The sequence below is a fragment of the Vicia villosa genome, linkage group LG1, assembly GCF_029867415.1.
Source record: "Vicia villosa cultivar HV-30 ecotype Madison, WI linkage group LG1, Vvil1.0, whole genome shotgun sequence".
Taxonomy (NCBI): domain Eukaryota; kingdom Viridiplantae; phylum Streptophyta; class Magnoliopsida; order Fabales; family Fabaceae; genus Vicia; species Vicia villosa.
The window spans coordinates 133117011-133141390 of NC_081180.1; the positions used below are offsets into that span (position 1 = coordinate 133117011).

At 38.1% G+C, this 24380-nt stretch overlaps 1 protein-coding gene across 1 annotated transcript; it reads right to left on the reverse strand.

Annotated features, from left to right (window-relative positions):
• Nucleotides 1-2007: 2007 nt before the first annotated feature.
• On the reverse strand, nucleotides 2008-2424 carry LOC131654734 (uncharacterized). The gene has a single exon (XM_058924680.1). It carries the CDS (start codon nucleotides 2422-2424, stop codon nucleotides 2008-2010), a length of 417 nt encoding a protein of 138 aa, XP_058780663.1.
• Between the last annotated feature and the right edge of the window lie 21956 nt (nucleotides 2425-24380).

Genomic DNA, 24380 nt, shown 5'->3' on the forward strand with positions numbered 1-24380 from the left:
TCCTCTCCAAACTCGCGAGCACGAGGAAAAAGAGAGGAAACAAATCATTCATCCAGGAAATCCTCCCGAAACCGAGCATGGATAAAAACACCACCCTACTCCAGGTGCACGCCATCGGGGACAGTCAATGCCGGTATACAATTTTCTCACAAAGAGTGAGCTTCCAACCGACGCGAAGGAGGCCTCCTCAATCAAAAGACGAGCCTGCTCGTAAGTCATCGTTGAAGACAAAGTGTACCGCTACGGATTTTACATCCCTTTACTCAAGTGCGTCGACGCTGCTCAGGCGCTTGAAATATTACAAGAACTTCATGAGGAAATCAACGGCCAACACCTAGGCGGTCGTTCTTTAGCAAGGAAAGCCCTACGAGACGGGTACTACTGGCCGACCATGCAGCAAGATGCCAAAGAGCTTGTTCAAAAGTGCGACAAATGTCAATGTCACGCCAACATGCATCTAGCCCCACCGCACGAGCTCAAATCCCTTTCTTCGCCCTGGCCATTCTCAACCTGGGGCATGAACCTCCTCGGTCCCTTCCCGGTAAGATCATACTAAAATAAGTATTTGGTCGTTGTTGATTACTTCACTAAATGGATAGAAGCCAAAGCGCTCGCCAAAATCACCGCCCAAAATGTTCTCCGCTTCTACAAACTAAACATGCTCGCCCGATTCAGGGTACCCCAGGAAATATTAACCGACAACGGCACCCAATTCACCAATAGAAAATTCCAAGAATTCGTGGCCAAACTCGGCACCAAGAAACATTTCACCTCGTTCGAACACCCCCAGACCAACGAGCAAGCCGGAGGCGCGAACCGAGTCATCCTCTGAGGGATGAAACGACGGCTCGACAAAGCTAAAAGAGGTTGGGTTGAGGAGTCGCATAGCGTGTTATGGGTGTATAGAACATCGCCACACTCGAGCACGGGAGAAACTCCATTTAGATTAACCTACGTGACCGAGGCCGTCATTCCCGTAGAAATCAGGGAACCATCCCGTCGTACCAAATCGCCACTCGAGGAAGAGCTCAACGACGAAGCTATGAGGGAGGAGCTCGACATGGTCAAAGAAATCCGAGCAAGAGCCTCCCTCCGAGTAAAAAAATTAAAACAACAGATAGCTTTGCTTCAGAACTCCAAAGTCATCAAACGCGAGTTCAAAATCGGAGCCTTAGTCTTACGCAGAAACATGAAAGAGTCACGCGAAGGCAAACTCGCCCTTAATTGGGAAGGCTCGTACCGAGTCTACGACAAAACCGAGAACGATGCCTACTACCTCAAGAATTTACTCGGGGAAAAACTCGCTCGACCATGAAATGCTGAAAAACTCAGACGATATTACAGCTAAAACAGCTAACAACCATCCGATCATTAACCTCTGACGACGAGGGATGACGGGATGCTGACGCGCATCGTGGTACGGACGCGAAAGCCCCATGACATCGAAGGTTGAAACTCCCTACCAAAGCAGAGGCTCGACCATACGGGGAGGTCTAAACCTAGCTCCACTATGGTAGTACCTGCGCGGCAGAACCCCAGATCGCGATGGGACCTTTCACGCCACGAACACTTGGCCCCAACCGCGGTCTCGTGTTCGTTAAATACACAGACCTCCTCTGTGTGCCTAGCTCGTTCCCCACACGATCGCACGACCATCCAATATCGAGCATAATCAAATAACAAAAAATATTTATAAGTATAAACATCCGAGCATGTATAAGTATCCAGTCTTATAAAAGCCGAAAACACATAACGGACATATAAAAAATCGAACATAAACACTTAGCAAATTTTCAAAAAAGAAATGCATTTAAAATACCGACCAAAGAGGCCGGCAATATCCTAATGTTACAAAAATTATGGGCACGCAGGCCCCAAGAATCAAACGTGCAAAGCCCCCTGTTAAAAAAAACATAAACAACACGCAGGCTAGACAAACACAGGCACGTAGGCCCAAAACTAAAAAAATCAATCACCATCTTCTTTAATCGGAATGCCGGGCACCACCTAACCATCCACAGTTTTGGACGACAATTCGATGTTGTCCATCTTCAGATCTGGGTTCAGATGTTTCAGTTGTTCGACCGCCCGCTTGAAATCCGCCTCCGCCATCTCAAGGCAATCAAGCTTGAGGGACTCAATCTTGTCGACCATCTCAGCTCTTGTCTTCAACCTAGAAATGTCCTTGGATTCCTTAGTGGTCGGCTTCCAATCCGCCTTCAGATCCACCAATTTCTTTTTCTCCGTGTCCAGCTCCTCATCTTTCTTTACCAGCTCCTCAACTTTCTTCTTCACTTTTTCCCTAGAAGCCTCAAGAGCGGCCTCCACCTTTCCTAGCTTCTCCTCGGTAGCCTTGCTGTCCGAATCGGCCTTTTTCAAGGCAGCAACGGACACAGTATTTCCCTTTGCGAGCACTTGGGCCATCTCCAGGACCCTTATGACAAAGCGCTACCATCGGTCAGCTGCTTGAGACGGGCAGGGGTTTCCATCTCCTCGACCTTCCGAGCATCATCAGGAGAAACGGCCAGAGGGAACCGCTCTAGGTAATGCCCGTGTGTGAGGCAGGGAGGCAACATGAATGCTCGGTCGAGCCCCGAATCCGAGGGTTCCTCAATACCCCCGTCACCTTGGCGTTTCCTTTTCCTAGCATCAGCCTACCCGGTAGTCGGAGCTTCATGGTCAAGGTTAATCACAGGAGAACCAGACGACCCAGAGTTGTCACCTTGGTTTCCAAACCGAGTTGCTTTTTTTATGCGGAGCCTCCTGGCGTCCTTGGCCAACTTGGTAAGTTTATCGTTGCTCATCGGCATGGCATTTGAAAAATAAAACAAACAAGTTAGCGGGAAACATAAAGCAAATATCAAAAAGAAAGAGTAATCTAAGTACAACCTAGCAGGGCTCTAGCCTCCTCGGGTGTCTTGCACGAAAGGAAGGCCTTCGTGTTTATTGCCCGGGCCTCGAAGACCGCCTTACCATTCCCGTCGAGGACCGGTTCCCCGCTCCTCATCACCCACTGGGCCAAACCAAAGCCATCAACATATTTACACAAGGTCGCGTAGGACACCGCGTCCTGCGCATCTAGGTCCTCGTCCTCCCAAGCACAGTGTTTAGGAGGAACATTGAAGTGACCCTTCCACCAAAAGAATGGGAACATACTGCATAACTTTGTCTTTATTTGCCCGACCCCATCATATTTATGGTTACCACCTTCACCATGAACCGTCACCATCCTGGCTAGTGAAGTATACGACATCTCACTCTCCAGATGGATTACAAAATACCGGTCTTTGAAATCCTTGACGGAATCAGTAAACATTTTGAAAAGCCTCCGGTCGGAATTTTTGAAGGAAACCCAACCATACCGCCCTCCCACCGCTTGCCGCTGGATGCGGAAGCAATGGAAGAACAAGACTGTTGTAGCGGCGATCTTCAGATAATCACAAACTATCTCAAAGGCTCGCATCAAAGAAAAGGCGTTCAGATGCAACTGGGAAGGGGCCAGGCTGAGTTTGGCGAGAAGAGTGGCCTGAAAACTGGAGAAGGGCAGTCGGAAGCCAACCTCCTTGAAGATATATTCATACATAGAAAAACTATCTCCGCTAAACTGAGAGCAAATTCGATCGTCTTCGGAGGAACAGTCAACAATGAAATTTCGAGGATCACTAGGCCATCTGTCCTCGATCACCCTGAAAGCCCCGGTTAAGGATTCTGTGTACCGAGAAACCACTTCCCTAGGTTCCTCGCCAATCCAACTCATATCGGTTTCGCATTTATAGTCAAAGAGCGGGGTGCCTTCTTCCCCGGTATCAGATACGTATACTTTCTTCCTCCTCGGCATCATACATATGCGGACTTTCCTCCTCGGTATTCAAGGAGCGCATAGCCGTATCTTCCGAACTCGATTCCCCTGAATGCAGAAGGAAAAAAGTGAATTCGACGATATATCAAATCCACCCTTCCACTGCAATACAAGTGAAAGGGTAGAGCGGCAGGAAACGGTGCCCCCGGCCGAACCCTTGATGAGGACATTTGTGCCTAGCAACCGGGAAATCTTTCCCAACTCTCCGAACACGATATAAAGAAGCTAGGCGAACTCATGAATTTCCTGAGTGAACTCGTGAATCTCCCGAGTGAAAACATGAATCTCTCGGGAAAAAACATGAAGACGCCGACCAAATTCATGAATTTATCGGGCGAATCCCAGGAAAATAGCTAACAAAATGGAGAATTCTCCGGGCATCGCTTGAATAACCCAGGGAGAGGGAAATTTGCATCAACTTCTCTAAGAGAAGTCACCTAGTTCATATGGAGGAGTCGGGGACGCATTCCCCCGGCCCCCAAAAGACACTTAAACGCTCAAAATATTTAAAGAAATCCAGAATCGTACCTGAGTTTGACATGTTCAAGCGGCTAGGATTCGGTTCTTTGCGAAAGATCAAAGGAGCGACAAGAGCGATTGCAGGTTTTCGAATTGAGGAGTGAAAGAGTAAAACCCTAAATGAGGAGGTTAAGCCCCTTTTATAGAGAAATGCCCGGAATATGAAGCATCACAACGGTTAAACACGCGCCCCCTAGGCGTCGTCGTCTACTTTTAGGTAATCATTACCTCATTTACTAGTTGCCACATCAGTAAGTACCTTACACGCGTAGCCTAATGTCTTCCCATCAAGAACGACTTTACTCGGGCACAAAATACGAGCAAGGACCAGCAAAACATGGGCCGAGAATTTGTGAAGTCGCAGCTTCCTGCTCGGAAACCATCACTTGGGGAGCTCCTGTTTTGGACTGGGACAAGGTTCGACCCAATCTACTTTCGGCCCAAATAGACTTGGAAGCCCAAAACGTCTCTAAGCCTTGGAGGAGCGAACATGTGCTCGGAAGCCCAATAGCATTAGGGCGTTGTAGCACGTGCTCGGTATATGATGCTCCTCGCAAGCGTCCCATCTGACGAGGATTTCCCTCCTCGTCCTAATCCGCCTTTCCTGGCATGCTCTCCGCGAGCGTCCCTTTTGTCGAGGACTCTCTTCCTCGTGACCTTGTGCCAAGGACCCTCCTCCTTGTAGGGCCCCTTCACATCCAACCCCCCGAATAATACGGAGTCCACGTAGTCCCTGAAAGACCGCGTCTCCCTTATACTTCGGAGTGGTTGACCAGGACGGAGACCACATACTGGTCTCGATATTTCCGCCTGGGATCGTGATAGTCTCCTAATTGGGCCTGGGCATCTAGTCCATTAGCGAGATCTTGGCCTAGCGCTGGGGGCTATAAATACCCTCTTTCACTAGAGGGTCAGGTAACTTCATTCATACTTTCTCTACCTTGTACTTGCACTCTGATTGCTCTCTCTTCTCACTCTGGCATCGGAGTACCTTGCAAGTACACCCCCCAATTCACAGAAGATCCAGATCCTTGCAGGCTTTGAAGATCCATCTGATCAGGTACAATCAGCAACCATGACAATTGATTCTTGGAGTTCAATAATATCGTTGGTTATATCTTTGTTTTTAACCACTTTCATTTTCTTCCTTTTACTACCACTTAAAGGATCTGGTGATTGTGTTTCAGGTACAGAAAAATTGGAAGTCGCATCAAAGCTTTTCAAATTCACCTCATTTGAAAGTGGTATATAACCCGGCTCATAGCAAGTTCATCTCTATCACTTCTTGGATCTTGATGATTGTCATGAGATACATTTTGATTTGCAAGTTCAGCATCTACTTTCGCTATAAGATCTTCATCCGGGTCTACACTCATTAGATAATTGTGAAGAATGCAACATGCAAAAATAATTAATTTTTTAGCTTTGAATCCATAATTTGGCTCTGTTGAATTAGATAAAATCTCAAATCTTTTTTTCAATACACCAAAGGCTCTTACAATTGCATTGCATAAAGACGAATGTCGAAGATTAAACAACTCTTTAGAATTTTGGGGTGGATTTCAAGTTGAATATTCTTCCAGGTGATACCGAACTCCTCTATAAGGTGTAATTAATCCACTTGTCAACATGAACCCAACATCAACAAGATAATATTTTCCTATAGTAAAGGTAAATAATAAATGTGATAGTTTAAAACATATAATATAAATAACTATAAGTCTAGGTTATTCTTGTATTACCTTAAGTAATTTTAAGCTTATCTTCACGTGTTAATGAATTCTTTATTATTCTCGAGTCAGAGGCAGACCCTTCCCATCCCACAAGCACATAAGTAATCTTTAAATCAAAAGTAGATACTGTTAAAACATTTTGTGTCGGGTAGTCTTTCTGTTTACCAGTGATTTTTGACAAACAACTGCTATTCTTTCAAACTTTATAATTTGGTAACTTACAGGATCGACTGGATTGATCCTAGGACTTGTGTCTTAAAATTTTAGTCTTCTTAAAGTTCATTTCATAAGTGAGCATGATTTTAACTTATCAAAGGAAACAATATTTCTTTGTAAAGGAAACTAATATTGTCTAAGTACAAAGACTAAGCCTTCGACTATAAATACTGGGTAGAATGTAAAGATTGAATTTAAAGGTTTGAAAGAATTGTAAAGTGCAGAAAAATAAAGGTTCGACAGAAATGTAAGAGGTTCAGGTTTAAAGTAAAGAGAAATAAATGACGAAAGACTAGTCTTAATGAAATTGTAAATAACTTTAAAGGAAAAACAATGGTGTTGTTATGCATACATAATCAATAGACTCTTTTCTCTCGCTCCGGTACTTCGAGTATTTAAGTGATTTTTTGTAGACAATGCAAAACACACTAATCTTAACATCTAAGACTCCTATTTATAATAATTCGACCCTAACGGTCTCTGCACAGATGTGCGCCGCGTTTGATATTTCAAATGATAAGATCTTCTGATGATACCACGCGTCTTTCTGGAGAAAAGAAGAAAATTCAAATTTCAAACCTTCCTGCTCGAAGCTTTTGAAATTACCCTACACAGCTGTCGAAGTATACTTCTCTGTATTCTAAAATATTCCAATCATGCACTTGATCATATATTTCACTTTGACATATCAAGTCTTCACAAGGATGAATATATAAAAAAGAAATAGCTTTTATGAAGCCATTTTTCATGCTAACTTATTTAGAGCATGACAGGCTTCATACTCTGCCTCATTGTTTAAACATATACTTCAATTCTATACTTGAGTTTTGTTGGAATTCCTTCAGGAGAAATTATCAAAACTCCAACACCACTACCATCTTTGTGTGTGGAACCATCAAAGAACAATCTCTAAGGTTTCACTTCAACAAAATGTTGATGTTTTTTGACCACTATGTGGTCCATAATGAAATATGATACTACTTGACCCTTCATTGTTTTTAAAGGCAAGAAGACTAAAGAGTACTCAATAAGGGCTAAAGCCCATTTTCCAATTCGACTATGCAATATTGGCTTTAACAATGTATGTTTAATAGCATCTGTCATACCCCAAAATTTTCCCACCACATTTTTATACTCAAGCTCATCCAAGTATCAACAGCTCAAGATCTAAGCGGATGTACACTCTCCTAATCAACTACCCTCCAACTAGAGTTTTGTTCTTCTCAGGGAGAAACCAACTTCTGATGCCTCAAATGGACCTCATGAACTCTCATATTCCTCAAAGGAGCCTCATGCCAATTTTCAAGCTCTGATTCGAAAGATTGCTCACTCAACGGCCCAAACGATCAATAATTGACTGGTTAACCTAAAAGTCAAACTATGGTCAAACCACAGTCAAAAATTCTGATTTTTGGTCAACATCCTCATTTGGAAGTATCATTCACCATTTGATCAAGGATTGATCATGGTTCATCAAGGAAAGATCAGAAATTAACAAATTCAGGAGTTTCTAAATTAGGGTTTCATAGGAGAAAGTCAACTGAACTTTGACCAGCCATAACTTTCACATGGAACATCAGAAATTTTCCATCCAAAGCTCATTTTGAAGGAAATTGAGTTCTCTACAACTTTGTCTCTCACAAGCCAAGGCCAGAAATGCACCATTTGGGAGATATGAGCCAATACATTACAGGTCCTCCAAAAAGTCAACGAAAACACCTTTTGGGTCAAAGCTCATAACTTGAGCATGGAGTATTTAATTGAGATGAAACCAAAAGCATCATTTAGAGGACACTCTAAGCTTTATAAAAAGCTCAAGAACACTTCCATACAATAAAAAATGAAGGAGTTATGGCTTGCACAAGTTGGGCGAAATCCAAGAAAAGTGTGAAACCCTAATTGATGAAATATATGCTTTTGAGTATTGGGCCCATAAATTTGAGTTGACCACGTAATTCCCAGCCCATATGAGGTCCATTAGTCACAAAAAACTTATTTTATGATTTTTATTTTATTTATATTTGATTTTATTCATCTAAAGTCAAATTAAATCAAATAAAATCACATTTAAGTGAAATAGATTTTGTGATTTATTCTCCAAATATTTTTATCAATTCAAAATAATATGGGAGGCCAAGAAAAATGTGATATTATATTGTCAAGAGATTTGGTCCAAATTTAGAAAGAAGACATGATTTTTCAATCAATCTTCTTTCTCTCAAAAATATTGCAAGTCCAAGCCCACACAAAACCCTAACTGATCCTTATAAATACTCATAACATGGGCAGCATGGGAGAAAAACGAAAAAAGGAGAGAGAGGGCAAGGAAAATAGGGTTCTAAAATTTTCAAAGCTTCCAAAACTAGGGCACGGCCACCAATTCTTTTCAGCACTTTCCAGACGAAACCAAGCGTTCAAACTTCCTCTTGGAGGTCCCAGGGACATAACCATATCCTTCCTGAAGCTCAAAGCATCTCAGAACGCATCTCTTCAAGTGCACCGATTTTGGTAAACTTTCAATTTCGATTTTGATTTTGTATGCATCCTTAACATATTTGACGCGTGTATTCATGTTCAGGACACCAATTAGAACAGGTCTGACCCCTTACATGGGAGATTTCACGTGAGGGTCGTGAAACGCCATTCTTATGGTCCAAGCTTTTTTTGTTTCGTATCACTACCTGCAGGCCTTTTCAGATCGAAATAACACCACCAATGAATTCGTAAGAGTCGATTTAGGTGGTCTGGGTGCTTTTTGTTTTATTTTATATCGTATTCTTGCGTTTGCCATGGTTACAGGATTGCTACGAAATTCGCATAGCTAAACGGTAGCAAAACCGCAGCTGTTTCTGGGCTCAGAATTAGAGAAGATGATGAATAGTGGGGAGCCACGCGTGTTGCGCTCCAATTGGCCGGTAAGCCATTCCATGTCTCTCTCTGCGTGCAATTGGTTGGTCAACAAATCCAACCTCCTTCTCTCTCTTCCTGATTCGTCATTCAGCCACCCAAGGGGCCCCACGTTTGACCTTGTCTTTTCTGAATTTCCTTAATTAACATGTTTTTAATATTTAAAGTTTGTTTTGTGTCTCTTAACAACTAACAATCATAGAATGGTTAGTCAGCGCATGGGATTGAAAGTGTACAAACCTGGGTTCGAACCCAGGTTTTTGCAAATATTTTCTTGCATTTTCTTGTCTACAGATCCAGCGTCACCACTTGACTACGATAGACCTCCAGCAACCAGCCTTCAGATCTCCCTGATACTAGATCCAACGTCTAAGGATTCGCAGCTCATCATGCACCCTAAAGACTCACCTCACTTGATCAGAGCTGAGTCCCTTTTAATTTTTTTTTTACTTTATTTTTAATTGCATAAATCACTCTTTTTATTCTTTTTTTTCTTCTCTTGTTTTTGTTAAACTTATTTCATTTAAACCTTATATTTTTATTTAATATTTGTATAGCCATTTAATCGAAGGTTCGATTTTCTCTTAACATAAATTTTTTTATATAATAATTAAATAGGGTTAACAATTAGTTTTCTTCTAAAATTTTTAAGTTATAATTAATTAGGTTAATTAATTTTAATTTTTGGTTTGTTAATTTTAACCATTAATTGTATTTTTAGGTTTGTTCATTAACCCTCAAGATTTAGAATTTATCACCATAAAAAACCTCTAATCCTTATTGTTTTGCTAACCCCTATTATAGGGTTGTAATGCACTAACCATTTCTCTTCTTTATACCCAGATTTTCAGGTTTAATCAAAGATCCGTCAGCCATGCGCGTTCAAGTCAAAAAGCTAAGTTTCTAACTATCTTTTGTTTAGATATCATTTTAATTTTTATTTTTGCCTTTTGATTAAAATAGGGTTTGTTCCAATTACCAATGAATTTGTAATGCACTCACCCCTATTATTTTTTTTCTTTTAATTTCCAGAGTCAATCGAGGGTTCGAGAAGGTCAAAGCGTTCAAAGATAATTATTGATCCCTCTTATTTTTTCCGCCTTTTAATTTCTGCATTCCCCTACAGGTTTTATTGTAATCCCCGTCCCCGCGGGTGTTTATTGTAATAGCGTAGGAAATTTTTATTTCTGCTTTTATTTTATTATTGCGTGGTTAGTAATTTAGGGAGTGATAACCATGAATTGAACGTAGATCACCTAATTACAAGATAAATGTCATCGCAGTTAACCACGTGATTGTTGCACCCACACACCTTTAGGGTAACCCCTCTTGTTGCCTTTGTTGCCTGTTGCCTTATGATTCTGTTGCCTCTAAGTATACTAAATAGTCAAAGTCCCTCGATTCCGAGGATACCTAAAGTAATGTTGCCTTTAAAGTTATTGAAACTCCCTCGAGGTTGCCTTATAAAAATATAACGATTGTCCCAATTGCTAAGGTATCCTCGCCTGTTGCCTAAAGGTTAAATGACTATTATATCCTTCCCTTAGACTACCTGCCCTCTTTATGGCAAGGGACAGTCTTATGGCGGACGATACTTTTTCGATGACCCTTCAACATCCAATTGAAAGAATTCCTGCCCTCTCATGGTATGGATAGATCCTTTCGCCCTGAAAAGCTAAAAGAACAGATTTCTAAACTTAGGGTAGTTGCTATTAATTGCTTGCTCTTTTTTCAAATTCAAATTCAAACTCTTTTTCCCACTAATTTTCAAATACTTTTCAAAAAGACTACGCTTATATACAAGCTAAAGTTCTTATTCAAATTTCTATTCACACACTACTTTTCAAACAATTCAAACATTTTGAAAAACAAAAGTGAGCTAAGCAATTAAGAGCCCATGGAAAACCATGGATGCAAAGGGTGCCTTACACCTTCCCTTTGTATAACTTACCCCCCGAACTCAAAATTTTTTTAAAAGGTCTTTTCTTGTTCTTTTAGCCTTTCCTAAAATTGGATAAAATAAAAGTTGGTGGCGACTCTTGCTATCCACACATTTCTTTAAAAGTCAGTTCACCGTATTACAACATCAAAATATGAAGAAACATAAACATCAACAGGTTTTATATAATTAAGTTTTGTACAAGAGAAATACAAACAAAGGAAAATCTTTTCTATAGCATTTTATCTTGTCACTGCATCATTTAATACTCTTCTTAAATAATAAATGGCTCTTTCGACGCCATTCTCATCCTCTTGTGCTAACATACTACCAATGGTAGTATTGGAGGCTGATATATACAATCTCATGGGTTTTTTCCCATTAGGGGTGACTAGATGGGTGGATGCATCAAATACTGCTTAATATTGTCGAAGGTTTCTTTATGTTCTTTGTTCCACTCAAACTTTCCTTGTTTCAGGCGAAGGAGGGGAGAAATGGCTTGAATTCGACCACTTAAATTGGAGATGAATCTTCTTAGGAAGTCTATCTTTCCTAATAGTGATTGTAACTCCTTTTTTGTTGATGGTGCTTTTGTTTCCATGACAGCCTTTATCTTGTTTTGATTGATTTATATTCCCTTTTTATGGACCACAAATCCCAGGAAATCTTCAGCCTGCACAAAGAAGGCACATTTAAGAGGATTCATCTTCAAGCCATGCTTTCATATTCTTTCGAATGATTGGCGAAGATGATTTAGATGAACTTCATCTGATGTAGACTTTATCACAATGTCATCTATGTACACCTGCATAAAGGTTTCTATATAATCATGAAATATTGAATTCATTGCCCTTTGGTAAGTTTCCCCAACATTCTTTAGGCCAAAAGGCATAATTATCCATTCATAGGTGCCTATTGCCCCAGGGCATCGAAAAGCTGTTATGGGCACATTTTCCTCAGCAATGAATATCTGGTTATATCCAGAGTATCCATCTAACATACTAAGATACACAAATCTTGCAGCTGAATCAACTAGCATTTCTGCTACAGGCATTGGATACTCATTTTTAGGAGTTCTTGCGTTTAGAGCATGAAAATCTATGCATACCCTTAAAGAACCATTTTTCTTAATGACAGGTACTATATTTGCAATTCATTCGACATACCTTGTGGTCCTGATGAACTTGCAACGGAGAAGTCTTTCGACTTCTTTTTTTATTTTTGAAAGGATCTCTGGAGCGAACATTCTAGGAGTCTGCTTGATGGGTTTCTTGCCATCCTTGATAGGCAGCTTCAATTTGACCAGATCTCTTTTTAAACCAGGCATTTCGTCATAATCCCAGGCGAAGCAGTCATTATTTTCTTTCAGTAACTCAATGATTTTTGCTATTACCTTTGGCTCCAGTTTACTGCTGATATAAATAATTCTTTTCAGGCTCCCATCTCCAAGATCTATTTCTTCAAGGGGATCTTGAGCTAACATTTTTGCACTCCACGCCGCTGGATCTTTTTCGAACCCTAGAGGTTCCTCATCATAGATAGCATCGAACTTCTGACTCATTTGTTCGACTGGCACCTGTTCGTCAGGGGGCTTTGGAATGAAATACTCCTCAGGTCATGTTGTATGTAGTTTGTCATGTGTGGCATCGACAGCCATGTTTTTCACTTCAGCATCAAGAGTCGTTTTTCTTTTATTCTCGGCCACGTAAGCCAAAATATTTTCAAAAAAGAAGACTCAGACATAATTAATGTCTCCGTCCCAACCAGCTGTATGTCATACAATCCTTTGACATCTTCTGGTTCTCCCATAATTTTCCTATTCCATTGAAATACATTTGGGTGGAGAGTCAAGTAGTAAAGGGCATTCTTAATAGGTGAGAACATCTTTTGCTACCTGACATGGACCTATGTTGGCCAAATTCCTGCCGAAGTTTCTCTTGTCAACTTGATTCACTTCCATCATGTAATAGCTTTGATCTGCTTCAATATTCTTCACTATGCCATCTTCTCTCCAAATAGATAACTTTTGATGCATGGTTGAATGGACAACTCCTATCCCATGTATCCATTCTCTACCAAGCAACAGGTTGTAGTTTGCTTTTGCTAGGATAACCATGAACATGGTTGAACTTGTGATTGAGCCCACTGTCAGATTCACTTGTATTACTCCCAAGGTGTGTCCAATCTTCCCTTCATAATTTGAAAGCACCATGTTGTATGGTTTCACATCTGTATCAAACATGACAATCCTCTTTAGCATAAACTGGGGCATTAAGTTAACAGATGCCCCTCCATCTACAAGATCTTTTTTTATCCCTACATGTTCGACCCTGGCTCTAATGTACAAAGGTTTCAAGTGCCCTTTCATGCCTTGGTCAAGTCTTTTGAAGAATGCATTTTGTTCTTCAACAACTCCATTATTGAGCACATAGTAGCAAACAGGTGTATGCTTTGCCATTTCTTCCTCATCAGCTTCCTCACAATCTTCTACCTTTGTTTCCTGGTTATATTCATGAGGCAAGACTGACACCACATTGGAATTTAAATTAACAGATGACACCCCATCATATTCAAAATCATCTGTCAGCGTCTCTTCTTCTTTTGTTGGGTTTTTCTGCGCCTTCTCATTAACAATTTTTTTTCTGAAGTGAACAACTTTCGACCCACAGGTGGCTTACTTGAACTTGCAGCCCCAAAGGGAACTTGCTACTACTAGATTCTCCCACATCCTTCGCTGCCAATTCTCTCCAAGTTTTTTTAATCCTCTGGTGTCTCCTCCAGTGAGATCTCAACATTGGGTTCTTTCCTTTGTATTTCTCCAATCTGTAAGCTTCTATTTTCGACGCTTGGAATTTTTTTCTGTATGCCATTGCATTTCTTCCTCCTTGGCCGAAACTTCTCCATTTTCCTCTCTCTGTGCCAACTTGAGTCCACCTATCAGTAGGTACGTCCGCAGGGAGTTTGAAGGTGACTCTTCTTGCCTTGGGATGAGGGCTATCATGTCTCCTAGGGATTCCCCTCTTGTAGAAGATGTACATGTTGGGGTTGCCTCCTTGGTGATCCCATCCAGCAATAAAAGGAATCCTTTCGAACATTTCAGCCATCTCTATGTCATACACTACCCCACACCTGGGACACATGAGACATTCTGTTTCAGCCTTATAGAAGCGCACCAAGAAACCTAAAATACTTTCTCGTGGCTTTGGGTAGACTTTCATCAGTTGGATTTCTTGTCTCTAATTCCCTTGAGTTTTGGCACGTTGGGCTCTCTCATAGGTTTCAGCAATCCTTCGACTTAGGACAATGGAGCATCTGGGGCACACCAATATTTTTTCAGAGTTCTTATTGTGGCATCGCCAGAGATATTCTCGAAAATCTCATTAGCTTTTAGGTAGCCATAACTTATTTGTTCTTTCTCCAGCATAAGACACTTTTCTAGTTCTTCCATTTCTGGCGCTGGTTGGTTCAGGTCCACCATGTTAACTCCTAAGGCAGGAATTTCAGAAATCCTCACTTTCTTAAACTTCACTCTAAGTCCTTCAGTAGCCTCATCCATCTTTCCTATAAGGCCTTCAGTAGCCTCTAATTCAGACTCTTTTGCAGGAAAACATTTGACAGAAGTGTTGAAGGTAACATTATTAGGTAGGCTTTCAGTAGCCTGCTTTCCAGTTGAGACAACTCCTTCCACTTTCTTGGCTTCATTGTCTTCAACTTCGACCATATCCACCATGTTGATCTCTACAGGTTCAGTATAGTTAGTGTCTGCAACATGAAGGGGATTAGTGTCGACCTTCATATGGATTTTGACTTTGTCAGCAAACTTCAAACTTCAAACGTCCATCTTTAATAGAATTCTGAATAAGATCCCTGAAAAGAAAACATTGTGAGGTTTTATGGCCAAGAAAACCATGATATTTACAGAAACCTATTTTCTTTCGTTGTTCTAACGGAGGAATCTTAGTTTTAGGAGGCACTATCATTTGTCCATCTTTCACCAATAAATCAAAGATCTCATCACATTTGGTGACATCAAATGTGTATGTTTTCTTAGGGAATTTATCATTCTTTTCTACTTCGACAGGGTTCATTCCATTTGATGGTGTGAGCATTTTGCAAGAGTATGGAGGTGTCTATTTTAATTCAGCCAAATCTACTTCAAATTCCTCAAAATCATATGAGTCACTGAAGGTTCCTAGTTCTTCTTCTTCGGCTTTGACATAGGCTACCCTTTTTTTATAACTCTTATTTGCTCTGGCCTTCTCAGCTTTTAATCGTTCGACCTGTCGAACTCTATCTGCTAGTTGGGCCATATCCCTTAGATATTGGATGTCTAGTTTCTTTCTAATAGAGTAATCTAGCCCTCCTGCGGCCATTTCGACTAGTTTATGTCCAGGTACCACTGTAAAACATCTAGATTTTAATAGAAAGAACCTATTCAAATAATCATCTATAGGTTCAGTAAACTTCCTTTTAATGCTGGCTAATTCCTTAAGACTTATTTTAGTTTGCCCCATGTAAAATTGTTCATGGAACAATCTTTCTAGACGAGGACATGCATCTATAGAATTTGGTGGCAATATAGTGAACCATGTAAATGCATTTTTTGTCAATGAACTAGGAAAATATTTTATCGTTAAGTTTTCACTATTCGCCAAATCTCCTCCTTCAGTTAAATACCTGACTATATGTTCGAAAGTTAATTCACTAGTATCCCCTAAGAACTTTGTGAATTTGGGGATTTTACAACCCCTTGGTAACTCAGTTTGTAGGATAAAATCTGCCACAGGAGATGTATAATTTGGCCGTCGAAGTACTGTGTTCAAGCCATTTTGGGCCATGATCCTTTCAATCATGGTAGGTAAGTTATTTTCAACCACCATGTTATCTTGTCTAACCCTATGGATTACTTCATCTGTATTTAGATCTTTATTAACCATCACTATCCTCCTAGGTTGTTCCTCAGGGACTTGTTGTCGAATCTCCTATTGTTCTAACCTTGCCTCCATGTCTCTTTTGACGATGTTTGTCTGGGTGGTCGAACATGATTAATGGTTGGTTCTTCTTCCTGCATTTCTACATGGTTTTGCCTACCTCAACCAGAAGGTTGGGGAGCCCCAAAAAAATTTGCTATGCGCGCCATTTGTGCTGACAATTGCTGATAGGAATGGGTATTCTCTTGATTAGTCCTATTGACATTTTGAATCAAAGGGGAAAGGATATTGTTCATTTCGTGAGCAAGAACTCCAACCATGTCATGGTTACTAGCGTCCATTTGTTGTCTAAACGTTGCCTGATTATTAGTTGTTAATGTAGGCAATTAGTTCGACAGACCTTGGTTTTGGCACTTCGACCTATAGAACCAGCATTTTGTATTGGCGAAAAGGTGGCCATATTAGGCTATGTATATGTGGATGTGCCATTATGTAATCCTGGCATATAAGAGGATGGCATTCGATAAGGTTGCTCCCTCCAAGGCCTGAAATTTTCAAACCCAGGTGGCCTAGGGGTTGTAGGCTATGCCTGGTTCCCAAGATATGTCAAAATAGGGCCAAGTCTAGTACTTGATGGAATATTTGTTATACTCACAAAAGGAGGCACAATGGTCAAACTAATTGTGAGCATAGTTCCTGTGGACATTGGTATAGAACTATTTGTAGCCATAGATCCTGTGGATGTGGGTATGGCCTGAGAACTAGGAATAGTGGTTGAAGTATTGGTCAAACTTGCAACGACCGTACCTGACCCTTGTGGAGGATTTTGTCCTCCTTGGTCCTCATTGGTGGTGTTAACCATTCTTTTAGTATACTTTCTTTTAGGTATTGGTTGTGAACTGTTGGTAGTCTTACCACTCCTAAGGTTCATACAATGCTTTGAGACATTTCCTTACTAAAAAAGGACAATAACAACTTATCAATGAAAACTTATGAATTCTTAAACTGTCGACACGGTCCCATCGGGCGTGCCAATTTGTTTACCAGTGATTTCTGACAAACAATCGCTAGTCTTTCAAACTTTATAATTTGGTAACTTACATGATCGACTAGATTGATCCTAGGACATGTGTCTTACTATTTTAGTCTTCTTAAAGTTCATTTCATAAGTGAGCATGATTTTAACTTATCAAAGGAAACAAGATTTCTTTGTAAAGGAAATTAATATTGTCTAAGTACAAATACTAAGCCTTCGAATATAAATACTGGGTAGAATGTAAAGGTTGAATTTAAAAGTTTGCAAGAATTGTAAAGTGCAGAAAAGTAAAGGTTCGACAGAAATGTAAAAGGTTCAAGTTTAAAGTAAAGAGAAATAAATGACGAAAGACTAGTCTTAATGAAATTGTAAATAACTTTAAAGGAAAATCAATGGTGTTGTTATACATACATAATCAACAGAATATTTTCTCTTGCTCTGGTACTTCGAGTAATTTTTTGTATACAATTCAAGACACAGTAATCTTAACATCTAAGACTCCTATTTATAATAATTCGACCCTATAACTCGGTGGGAGAACTGACTTTATTATTTCGCAAGCAAACAATGTTGCGGTGAGCAATAGTCGTCACCGACTTTTATTTTATCCAATATCTTGGAAGGGCAAAAAGAATAGAAAAAGACCTTTCAAGAAAAACGGGCTCGGGGGTAGATTATGAAAAGGGAAGGTGTTAGCATCCTTTTCATCCGTAGTTATCTACGGGCTCTTAATTTGCTTAGCTCATGTTTGTTTGTTTGTTTAAAAAAAGGTTTAAGGACTTTAGCTTAAAAGCGTAGCCTTAGTCTTAGAAATGAGATGTGCGAAAAGCTTTTTCTTAATTGAGCAAGCAAATTAGGAACACTACCCTAAGTTTGGTCTTTTTCTATGCTTTTTACTCTCCTAAGAGAGATAGGGCTATCCTTACCATTCGGGGTAGGTAGTCCTATTGATTGGATGTGCGGGACAATCGAAGGGTCATCGGAGGTCGTTGAAGGCAACAAGTAGAGGTACCTTTAGCAAATTCGAAGGGACAATCGTCGTTTTGTAGGCAACCATTCGAAGGACTAGATCATATATTCGTAGGCAACATCGAGGGTCATCGAGGGACTTATGATCTTTGTGATGATTTTTAATCGTCGGGACTTTTGCCTCTATATTCGAGGGACACGACCATTATTCATAAGGCAACCAAGAGGGGCGTACCCTAGAGGTGAGTGAGTGCAAGTGTGTTGGATTCAAATATTTAATCTTGAAATTAGCGAGCTAACGTTCAGTTACTTTATCTTGCCATACACACCCTAATTAGCATACATCTAAGCAGTTAAGTGGTGTAGAAAGTAAAAGCGGAAAGTAAAAATCCTAAGCTATTACATGGCTTTGGGAGAGATACATAATAAGGAGGTGCGGAAAGTAAATCCTAGTTTAAGACTATTACAACAAAACTTTGCAACCTATACATAATCTCTAGAAATTTTAAATAAGCATAAGGCAACAAATAAATGCGCGATTGAAATAAACAGCGGATGAATCATAAAGTCAAAAAATGGATGGAATAGAGAAGAGGAAATTAAACTACGGTATTTAATCGTTCAAGAAACCAAATGGTGATCGTAAGATGAAATCAGAAAGAAATTAGAAAGTTTTAGAGTTAGTGAGAAAAGAGATTTAGTGTTAATGTTTAAATAAAACTTAATAACTAACTTAATCAATCGATTATGTACAAATTAATCCTAAAATCTAATTATGTGACAATTAAATTACTTAGAAACTTTAATGTCTAATTTAATTAATTTGTTTGTTTTGTAATTTTTATGTTAATAAAAACTAATTAACCTAATTAACTTATTTACGAACTAATTGAAAAATTATATAAAAAATAAAAAAACAAACTAGCCTAATTAAATTAATTAACCTACATTTAATTATTTTGTATTTTTTAATGATTTAATAAACCTAATTAAATAATTTTTTATATGCAGATTTTGTTGCAAAAGAAAAAAGGATATTTGTAGGGCTGTAGAGGCAAAGGCCCAAAATGAAAATGAATTAACCCCCAGGAGGGGTATGCTCATAATATGGACGTGCTGAGTAACAAAAGGGGCGGATTGGGCCGAAAATCCAAACACCAGCCCAAGAAGAATCCCAAAAAAACTGGTAAAGTGAGTCTGCCCCACCCAATGGTCCTCACGATCTCAGTCCCTCTTCCATGCTTTTTCTTTGTTCTTCTTCTATATTCTTCCCTCATGGGTCCTTCTTATCTCTATCAAGACACACAGAAAAAGGAAATAAATGTTAAAATAAACAAAATTGCAAGAGCAAGCGGGGTTACCGGCGGTGAGGGACGTCGGTGGAGTCGCAACGAATGACGGTGGATCGAGGCTGTGCATGGTTGACTTCGTCGAAAGTTGTTGAAGTTGTGCATCGTCGATGGTGGTAGCTCGGTGATGAAGTGCCAATTTGCTTCTGCGTGATTCAACGATATGCGAGTGGTGGATCGAGTCTGAGCGAGGTACTGTGCGTTTGGATCATTATTTCGTTGGTTGCTGTGATGCTGATTGTACGTTGGCGAGGCGAGATGCGTGACCGGGGCACCGCGTGGACATGGTGGCGCGAAATTGTCGGTGTGATTAAGCTCGCGGCGGAGGAATCTCAGTTCAGACTCGGTGGACTGGCGGTGATGACCGAAACGTTTGACGGAGGAGCGCCTCTCCGACAAAGGTGTTTCGTCAGCGGTCTTGTGCTGGCTTGCCGAAGGAACAGGTGATTGGAGATCCACGGCGGTTGATACGTTGTCGCGTGGCTGAGCGTTGGATGCAGTGGCTTCGCAATTTAATTGTTTTTTGCATCTGTGTTGTTCCCTGTAGGTGAGAAATCTCTGCAAAACAAGAAGAAACAAGAAATTATTGTTGAAACATTAAGTGATGATGTTTGGAGAACCGGCAATGGGTGTTTAATGGAATTTGTTAGATTTGAAACATGGTAATGTTAAAAATCGTTAAGGTATGGTGGTGAAGGTTATTATGACGTGTTTTGTTAGATTATAAAATATTTTTGTTATATTGAAAAGTTGGTTTTGCGGTAAACAAACAACATGTTAGTAGGGGTGCTCAAAACCAAACAACCCAATAAAAAATCGCAAACCAAACCAAATCGAAACCGCAAAAAACTGCATTTGGTTCGGATTAGTTTGGGTCATTTTTTAACAAAACCGCACGGTTCGGTTTGCGGTTTGTATTTTGTAAACCAAACCAAACCGAATCAAACCGCATTATGTTACAACCTAAATTTTACTTAACTCACATTCAACCCAAAATTAAACCTATTATACATTAGCCTTATGAATACGAACAATTTTCTTATCCTTACACATATAATTTCAGTCTCGATCTTCTCAAATCTCTAATAACATTATTTCACATTCTTTGCCACATACATCTTTCCTCTTCTTCTATAATCTTTACTCTCTTATATTCTTTCTTTTTCACCTTCTCATTTTTATGCAAATGTTCCGTATTTCAGTTTCATTTTTATCGCACATCTTCTTCTCTAATCTCTCAATATTCTTTTTCTTTTTCACTTTCACTAATCTTTCGTCTCTTCTATTTTTTTGTTTCATTATAATAATTTTATATTGTTTTATGTTATTATTTTATGTTTAATATTCCACTTTTGTCTAATTTAATTTTTACATATTACATGGGAAATTGTTGTCAAAATATGACGAGTTTTGTTGTTATTTGTTAGTGTATGAATGTCTAAATATAAAATTATGTTGTCATATATATGTGTATGTATGGCTCAATAAAATATTTGTAAAAAACCGAACCAACCGAACCGAACCAAACCGCATTATTTTGGTTTGGTTTGGTTCGGATTTTTTTTAAAAGTCAACCGAACCAAACCAAACCGCACTATTTTTTCTCTTGCGGTTCGGATGATTTTTTTCGTCAAAGCCGCCCAAACCGCACCGCGAGCACCCCTACATGTTAGTGATCATGATTTTCTCCCGAGTTTTTAGAGGTTCAGGGCAAATAAATAAATGGACCCATACTAAAAAACAGAGGTTAAACTCGCCTCCAAAATGAAGAAGAATTTAGTAAGTATCAAAAGTATGAAGTCTTGGTTGTTTTGAACAATAAAAAAAAATTCAATGCAGATAAGCAAATCATTAAGAATTCAAAATCGAAATATAATTAACTCAATTAAAAATGAGAATCTTTTAATTGCCTTAATTGCTTCATTTTCTAAGCAACATCCACCGTCTCAAAGAAATGAAATTGACCTTTTCTCTTGCTTTAATGGTGGAAAACTAAATCATATGGCTAGAAAATGTAGGGGTAGGGGTAAACCATGTCTTGGCCCTATGACCAAAAAAAATAAATCAAAACACAAGTGATAATAAATTTAATTTCATCATAAAAATCTATAATAAATTAGGTAATTATATGACAAACTTTTAAATATTTAATTATAATATATAAGTAATTTCTAAAATTTATACTAAAATAAATTAAAATAAAATTATAAGAGTTCCAATAAATAACCTTTAAAAATAAATTTTGGATTTAAAATTTAATTAGAAATTTTAATCGATTATATAAAAATTATTTTATAATTAAAATTTGAAATGATAATTAGTTAAATTGAGAGAGTTGTGCATTAAGGCATAATTAATAAAATTTGTTTTTTTTTTTAAATGATGGTTTTAATTGCCATGTTTATTTATGTACTTTAAAAATGATGGTGGTAAAAAAGTAAACAAAAAATTGAGAGAGTTATGCACTAAGGCATAATTAATAAAATTTGTTTTTTAAATGAAATTTGTTTTTTTAAATGATGGTTTTAATTGCCATGTTTATTTATGTACTTTAAGAATGATGGTGGTAAAAATGTAAAAAACTAGCAGGCAGCAAGACTCGAACTGGGAACTCCACACCTATTTAGGATTGGCAAATCCGCTAGGCCACAAGTAAATTAATACAACTAAATTCTCTAAACAATATATAATTTATTATTTCAGTATAATTTTTTCTAACTACAACTCCCAAATTTTGAGGCCCCCATTTTGTTGAGGCCCTGGGCTGTGGGCCTGCTTGCCTTGGCCCAGGATCGGCCCTGATGATTTTGATAAAATAAAAGTGGCAATGAAACTTGTAAAAAAAGGTGATATTTATGTACCAAAACTTGAGAATTCTGCGGTGTAAGAATTTATATACGTGAACAAATGGGATCTGGTCTCTTTTGTGTGTGGGTTAGAAAAAGGCCTAAATACAAAAAGGTTTCTAAAAGATGAAAATACGTGTGGAGATTATTTACTAAGTTTTAAAAAAAAATTGTTAGCATTGAAAAAATTGTTAGCATTGAAACCCGTGACCTTTTGTTTGCAAATCTTACTTCCTAACCAATTGTGCTATGTTATTTATTTAAAATAAAAAGCCAATTGAAAGTGTATGAAACATCGACCAGCATTTTCTATTTATTAAAATATAAGCAATTTAAGAGTAAACTACTATATTTTAAAATAGACTTTAAATCAAATATTTATAGAATTCAGGATGTCAATGTAAATGAATCCAAGATTTTATAAAAATCCAATTTTGAAAATAATTTCGAATTTTTCTTTTAAAAGTGTGGGCAAATTTTGGGGTATGACAGACCCTAACGGTCTCTGCACAGATGTGCGCCACGTTTCATATTTCAAATGATAAGATCTTTTGATGATACCACGCGTCTTTCTGGCAAAAAGAAGCAAATTCAAATTTCAAACCTTCCCGCTCGAATCTTTTGAAATTACCCAACGCAACTGTCGAAGTATACTTCTCTGTATTCTAAAATATTTCAATCATGCACTTGATATTATATTTCACTTCGACATATCAAGTCTTCACAAGGATGGATATATAAAGAAGAAATAGATTTTATGAAGCCATTTTTCATGCTAACTTATTTAGAGCATGAAGGCCTTAAATCATCTTCGATCAAGGGACCGTTGGACAAGAAATTTTTCTTCCAATTCAAGAATAGCTCTCAAAACTTGATGAAGATGACGACTAATAGTCTCGCCGGAACGACGAAACTAAAAGTTGACTTCACGATTTTTAGCATTATGTGTTAATATGTAAATTGATTTTGCAACTTGCTCTTCCACACTTGACCATCGGGTAGCTTGTAATCCCCTTTCTCTTTATAACATACCACATAAGGTTATAAAAGTTTGAGGACCCATTCTTAATATATTTCTACTAGTTTCACTGTTACTAAGTCGGCAGTGGCGGAGCCAGAAAATATATGAAGCACGGGCAAAATTTTAAAGACCATAAATTCACATTTGATATAATATACAAATAATCATTTATCAAACTAAAAGATACTCATGGTTTAGCAGCAAAAGTATAGTTTAAATCAAATACACCTTACAAAGAAAAATAGAAATATAGTTACAATAGCGTATTGTTAGAGTACTATTAGAATAAAAACAATTAATTAATAGAATATAAGCACTTTTTTGAAAAATAATTAAAATATTAGAATATTGTTAGAATAACAACAATTAATAAAATAGTAGAAGCATTTTTTTGAAAAATAATTAAAAATATTAGAATATTGTTAGAATAAAGACATTTAATAAAATAGAATATAATCACTTTTTTAAAAACTAATTAAAAATATCAGAATATTGTTAGATTATGCTAATCATTTTTATTATTTATCTAAAATAAAAATGCGAATGATGATTTTTATAGGTATAGTAACCATCATTGCTAGTTATAAAATTGTATATAAGCAGTATAAAACTGTTGTTTATCCAAAATGTGTGTGTATTCTTCAATATTAATATAGTACTATAATATGATTATTATATTAAATAAATAGAATTTTTTACTGTCCTGCCATCTTTTTAGGAACAAATACCCAATATGCCATACTTTTCACACTTTTTCCCAATATGCCATGTTTTCAAAAAAAAAGAAAACTGATTTATAGAGCATCCGCCCTTTGAATGGGCGGAGCTTCTCCTTTTATATGAACAGCCGCCCTTTGATTGGGCGGAGGAGTGTTTTTCGTTTTTTTTTTTTTGAAATTTTTAATTAAATTAAAAACAAATTTAAATAATATAATAAATATTATAATTAATAATAAACCAATAATATATATTAAAAATATTATAATAAAATATAATTTTAATTTCACAACATGTTTATAAAAATTTATATTATTTAATTAAATTATTTTATTATA

Coding starts and splice junctions, on each gene's coding strand:
- LOC131654734 (XM_058924680.1), bottom strand. CDS start 2,424: ATGGCCCAAGTGCTCGCAAAGGGAAATACTGTGTCCGTTGCTGCCTTG.